Genomic DNA, 6,534 nt, shown 5'->3' on the forward strand with positions numbered 1-6,534 from the left:
ACCCCTTCTAATATGCTATTGCACAGTAAAATTAGGCTACTGCATATTTAACATCACTATAAAAGTATGTGTTTTAGCTACTGCACCGTAGGGCAGCCTAATGCACATTGATTAAGTACCTCACCTTAGAGGTACTATATTTATTGTGCAGTAGCAAAAACACATTAATGAATGTGTAGGTGTACCTGTTGAATAATAATTGAGACTGTTCAGAGTGATAATGAAGTAGTTTTAATGAGGAAATAGGATTATGTACATTTATGCCAAAATAAATATTACCTATTGACATCCTGGCCTTTTAGCAAAGGTGAAACCAGGCATAAGTGGATTTTTTTTTAACCAGAGGATAAAATGAGATTAGTTTTGTCTTTTTATACTATATAAGAAGGAAAGAGTTTTTGTTTTATGTCATCAAAATAAATTATTTTTTACACATACTCTTGGTATTTCAGTATTTGAGTGTCCTATAAACAAAGGTTGGAATTAATTCTTTGCTTTCTCACTAACAACCCATACAGCCTCATTGATTTGTGCTTGATTAAGCACTATATTAGCTGGCCCATAAAGATTACTTCAAGAAAGTATGCCTCAAACAAAAAATATTTTTGAATAAGAATGTCTTTATTCATTGTGTTTAAATAAATTGTAACAGTCTAAAAGTCGAAAACAAATGTCATGATTTTTTTTCACTTTTCACAAAACATTATGGGAATAAAAAGTAAGCATTTAATTGTTGTTTCACAGAGACTATTCCAAATATAAAATACATTAGCACTTTTTATTCAGTTACTTGTGAATATTCATCAAAGGTCCCTGTATTTAATTCGTTACTAATAATTACTGCTGTTTATTTCTCTCTCCTTGTAGGTTCTGCCACAGGCACCATTCCGTCTTCTGTCTTGTCCTACTCTGACTACATCTCCCGTCCCGAAGATCACACCAGCATCATTCACTTTGATAAGGATGAGACAGAGAAAACTTGTCGCGTAATCATTATTGATGATTCCCTCTATGAGGAAGATGAGACCTTCAACGTTACGCTAAGCATGCCAATGGGTGGACAGATTGGTCCCGAATTTCCTAGCACCAAAGTAATCATCCTGGCTGACGCAGATGATGGTGAGTGGGAAGAAATATATGTGGCCTTTAGAGATTTTCCTTTGTAAACTACAGCACTAAGGGATCTTTTTGCCATATTTATTTCTACTGAACAATGCCTGTGGTTAAGCTGGTTTATGTAACTTAAAGCATAGATCTGCCATTCAGCTGTTTGTGACTTTTGAAGAATAGAGTTAAGATCAACAGGCTTTGTGAGTCTTGGCCCTAGGCATACATTACTTGGAGTAATGCTGCTGGGACAGGGGGACATTGTCCCTGCCCCAGCAGAAGGCAACCTCCCAGGGCTGTCTACTGGCCCAGTGCTCCTTGTGAGTATCTGGGCTAGCATCCAGGGGGAGCCTGGAGCTCCCCCCAGTAGCCACAGGGGTGTATTGCAGGGCTTCAGGGAACTGGGAGCAAATCTTCTCCCTAATCCTTGCATGTATAGACACCTACCCAAAAACCCTTACTGTGCAGTAGCTTACTGCACAGTAAATCTAGGTTGGAGTAAATGAATGTGTAGCTGTGCCCACTATTGCCTTATTTTGTGGGACCAAAATAGCGACCAGACAGCTTAATATATAAGTTCCCACATTGTCTTTTTACAGTTAGTTGGTTAACACCGGGTATTGCTATCATTATTGCTGCAAATATTGGGGTTTTTTACATTCATTTAGGTTTTTGTTTGTTTGCAATGAGAAGCCACTTTATTTTCTTTTTGTTGTTTAATACCATTTCTCTAATAACCATTCACCCCAAATTTAATATTATAAGCATGATAGTTTTAAAGACACAATCTGGATCCAGCAAAAGGCAAAACTCCCATTTGTTTCAAAGATGCCAGCATTTCACTTGATGTTTTCTCTTACAGAATATAATCCTTATTTAGCAGATGGGTGTAATACTTTATTTCATGAACAGATAAGTTAAAAGTTTTTAAAAGAACGTCTCATAGGCATGAGCACTGGGCCTGGTAATGTGTGTAGTTTTCTCCCCTCATTTCATGGGCATGACTTTGTAAAACAGAATATTTAAAGAGGTAAGACATGCATGTTGATTAAACTCAGGCAGGACTTTTTAGATGCTTCAAGTCAGTGGCCATGTTTATATAAGATATTGACTGCCCAGTTGTTACTACAGTCATTTAATACTTGCATATCCAAGTCCTAAATGACTGACTGCAGTAACCGGCATTACTGCACAGTAGCATTCCCGCACAGCTTCCTGGTGACACTGACTGCGCAGTAGCTTGTAACTACTACGTAGTAGCATTGCATCATGGTTCATGCCATGTGACCCTCTAGAATAATGGGTGAATGAATTGAGTCTGCTCCAACATGCTGTAATTTCAGCACATTGGAGTAGTGTCCCTGCATGTGTACAGGCACCCAGAATGTGAGCCTTCAGTAGGATCTTAGAGGGAAAGGCCTACTTCATGGTAAACCATCTTTTTAGTAGGATTTCCATATGCTCAGTTCTAAGAAGAAAAGCCTATAGTTAGTTCACAGTAGGCATCTCTGTGTAAGAGATTTAGATTTAACAATAAAATATCCTGCAAAACCTTGCATGATGCACAAGGTTGTTGCATTCAGATGCTCACGTGTGAGTAGAGGCTGTGCTTGGGTGCAGGTAAGTTTTTGGTGGTCTGTTAGCTATACTACTCCACATTGAATGGTACAGACTCAGCTCCCAGCAACCTTACTTGCAGATCTACAAGGCAACAGTGGGATGAGGTATGAGTATAGAATAGGTATGTTTGATGAGCAGTAGTTTAACTTTTGAGGCTAGGGACAGACATTCAAAAAGCCTGAATTGATTCAATCTTTGCAGGTTAATCTAACCTGCATAGATTGCACCGATTTGCAAGTGAATAGACATTCACTTTTGATTCAGGAAATGCAGGCACATGCCCGCAGTGGCTCAGGCCAGAAGCTGGGGGGTGCTAGAGTGAGCCCTCCCTTCTATTCCACAGTACTGAGCTGGGGAGGGTGATGGCCAGGCCCTGGAAAGACATCATGGTTAGGGAGGGGTTTAAACCCCAACCCTGACCTGCACAGTCCCCAGCCAGAGTGTGGGGGGAAGTAGCCGTTGCCAGGCTTTTCCCTCGCTCGCAGCTCAAGGGGCAGGGGGTGTTGCCAAACCCTGGCCCCAGCTAGCACTCTGAGGCAAAGGGGGCAGGGGGAAAGCTGCTTGTGTGGACTTCGTGCATCTATATTATCCTGCTAGCTAGTGCTTTGTATTTGCTTAAACTGACAGCACTGATAGGTCCCATTCATTGCAGACCAAATCATTTCTCACACCTCTCTCTGTCCCCTGTTGAACATTGACACATTGTGGGATGGGGAGCTGCACTTTAACCAGGCTCAGTAAGTGATGTGTATAAGCAATCACCAGCACTAGTCACTGTACAAGGAAACTTCATTTGATATAAGGGTTTCAGGGCTGTGGCTTTGAAGCAAGCCAGCAGCCATCAGGGAGCTTATCAGAACACAAAGCTTATTACCCCATCAAGAAAACAAAAGCCTCCCTCTCATTAGTTCAAACTCTTCTTAGTGCAGGGTACAGGCATTTTGCAAGGCATTTGCAAGCCACTGGCTACTTCCTCAGGAAAAAAAAGTGGACACTTCTGTCTGCCTTTGTTCCAGTGAAATTGGAGACACACACACATAAACACCTCTCAGCATTAGGTAGCATGGTAGTGACTGTACTGCTGTGGTCCCTACCATGTGAGGGGGAGTGGAGGTGAGGGGAATCCGTGGTTGAACAGCAAGTGGTAAGAGAGGGTGGGAGCACAGGGAAGCCTGGCAGATGCTGCTGTGTCCCTGTCAAGCAGACCCCAGCCATAGTCCCCCACCCCCTTCTCAGCCAGCTGGAGCTCTGACTAGGGAGGAGAGAGGTGGGGTCAGCCCTGTTCTCTGGAGCAGACAGCCCAGCCCAGAGCTGAAAAGCATGCTGGGATCTAGGGGACTCTGATTGAACTTAAATCAGGAAGGGGTCTGGGACAGAAGTTCCATAAACCAGTTTGACCCAAATCAGTTAAGTCTGATACTACATTCAACCAGGTTTAACTTAAACCAGCTTCGGACATTTTGCAACTGGCTTATATGCTTTAGTAGCAGCACCTGGGGAAGGAAGGAGCATGCTGTGGCAGCAGCAGTCAGGGATGGGTTTTTTTTTTTAAGTAAGGTCCCTTCTAGCCCCTAACAACTATAGATTCATAGATATTTGGGTCAGAAGGGACCTCAGTAGATCATTGAGTCTGACCCCCTGCCCTGGGCAGGAAAGAGCGCTGGGGTTAGATGACCCCAGCCAGGTGTATGTCTAGCCTCCTCTTAAAGACGCCCAAGGTAAAGGAGAGCATCATCTCTCTCGGAAGCCCATTCCAGATTCTGGCAACCCTTACCATAAAGAAGTTCTTCCTGATGTCTAACCTAAATCTGCTATGAAACTGTGAAGTCCAGGAGCAGTTTAAGACTCCTTCTCCCTTCCTCCTCCCCCTGCTCTCCCCTGCATACCTCCTCTCCTCCAGTAGTCAGTAGCATTTCCCCCATCTCCCACATGAGCAGGGTGCAAACCCTGCTCATTATCCCTCTGCTGATGAGATAGGCTTGAGTGTTCAGCTCAGGAGTGCACAATTAATATCCTCATAGACATGATCCTGTGCCAATGAAGCCAATGGAAGTTTTGCAGTTGGCTTCAATTAAAATAGGCTCAAGTCCTCAGATAAGATAGGTAACTTGGTAGGCACATAATGAGGAACAAAACAAGGAGGCATTATCTTATATTTTGCTAGTTAGGAGAAATTTGGCAGCCACACTGCAGTGGTCTTATTAATGAAGGATCAAATTTGACATGTGCTCCCTTTCCTAATGATTGTTGTTAGTTCTACTCATGTATGCAACAGTGCACATACCTGTGTGTGATCAAACACAAAGAAGGCTTATATTTTAGAGCATTGATTTAAATGATATTTCTTTCTTTCCAAAGGATGCCTAAAATTAAAGAGATGTATTCTCCCTCCTCCCCCCACAGTGCCTGATGGTTCATTGCTCAAAGTGAACAAGAGTTTGAACTACAAGACAATGTTATTTGATAGTTCATTATCACAAGTATCAAAATTGAAAGGTATATTTTAAAACTGAGGCTTTTACAGTGCCAACTGCTGTGGTATTAAAAATGCATACATCATATCAGTGAATGTTACAGAACCTGACACCTAAACTTTTTCCTGCTTATGCTAAACCTAGAACAGAAAAAAAAATTCAAATATCATCAACATAACTGAATAAGTCAATAAAACTGCCACGTTCTGTTGCAGCATCAGAGCAGTATGCTGATCTGCAGTCATATCAAACTGCACATGTACTAAATACACAGTGACAAGCCACTATTGAATCTCAGTACTCATATGAAGTTTTCTTTGGCACTAGCTGGGTTTAACTCAATATATGAAAAGGCTTAAAACCTAAACATTTCTAAAGCTAATTATTATTCCCCATCCTAGAACATCCTAGGTAGCATTTAAGTCAAAGGAAACGCCTGGGCTTTTTGCCTCAGCGCATGTGCTCACACATGCACTTTGTTGTGAAGCAAATTGTGCCACTTGGGGCAAAATAACCCTGCCTGGCTCCTCCCAAATCTGCAGCCAGGGGGAACTAGAGACTGGGGCCAGCACCTGTGCTGTCCCCAGCAGTATAAAAAGCTTCCCTGTCCTGGTCGCATCAGTACAAAAAGCTGCTCTGGCAAGTAGCTTCAAGGCTTCTCACTCTCAGGAGCTTCTGGGGCCCAGCCAATTGGTACCTGGGGACAGTACCCCTTGTGCCAGCTGGACTATTGAAGCAGCCCTAAGAGTTACCTGTACCTTTTACTCACTGTAGCAGTCTGGCAGTGGGGGCTGCTGCCTGGCTGCGACCTGCTGCTCACCTGCCAGACCTGGATGAGGCATCTGCCCCTCTGGGCCAGCAGTCAGTGGGCTATGGCTGCAGAGTTGGCCTTTGTGTGGCACTACTGCCATGTGTGCCCCCTGCCTGACCATCTAGGTAGCTATCGCCTGGAAGATGTTCTGGGTGTGATGGCCTGCTTTGAACTGTTAAAACATGGTCTCCTGGCTCCAGTTGGCCAGGAGGTCAGCCACAGCCAGCTGGGTCCAAGGTGCCAGCTCTGAGTAGGCAGGGTCCTGATACTGACTTCCCTAGCAGGAATTCTGGTGTTCCATATTTGAAAACTGAAAAATCCCTGATAAAAAAAATCCCAAAGTCACTCTGTAAAATACCCACAAATCCATGTACTTCCACAGTTAAAACAGAAGACCACTATAAAGAGAGAGAGTGTGAGACAGCAATCAGGGGTTACCCCCCCAGGGGCTATGAACCCCCCCTGACAGGGACTATGCCTCCTGCAGGGGTCACATGCCCCACCCCCGCTTGCTCCCTCAGC

General features: G+C 43.6%; 1 protein-coding gene across 1 annotated transcript in view; it reads left to right on the plus strand.

The window, feature by feature from the left end:
• The window catches only part of LOC102379812 (FRAS1-related extracellular matrix protein 2-like), a gene marked incomplete at its 5' end in the record, with an annotated part of 138,667 nt that overhangs the window by 78,374 nt on the left and 53,759 nt on the right, over positions 1–6,534 (plus strand). Inside the window, one exon of the mRNA XM_006038086.2 lies at positions 868–1,119. Coding sequence (XP_006038148.1) covers positions 868–1,119 — 252 coding nt within the window. The remainder of the gene's footprint in view (positions 1–867; positions 1,120–6,534) is intronic.

Source organism: Alligator sinensis, unplaced genomic scaffold (assembly GCF_000455745.1).
Source record: "Alligator sinensis unplaced genomic scaffold, ASM45574v1 scaffold1854_1, whole genome shotgun sequence".
NCBI lineage: Eukaryota > Metazoa > Chordata > Crocodylia > Alligatoridae > Alligator > Alligator sinensis.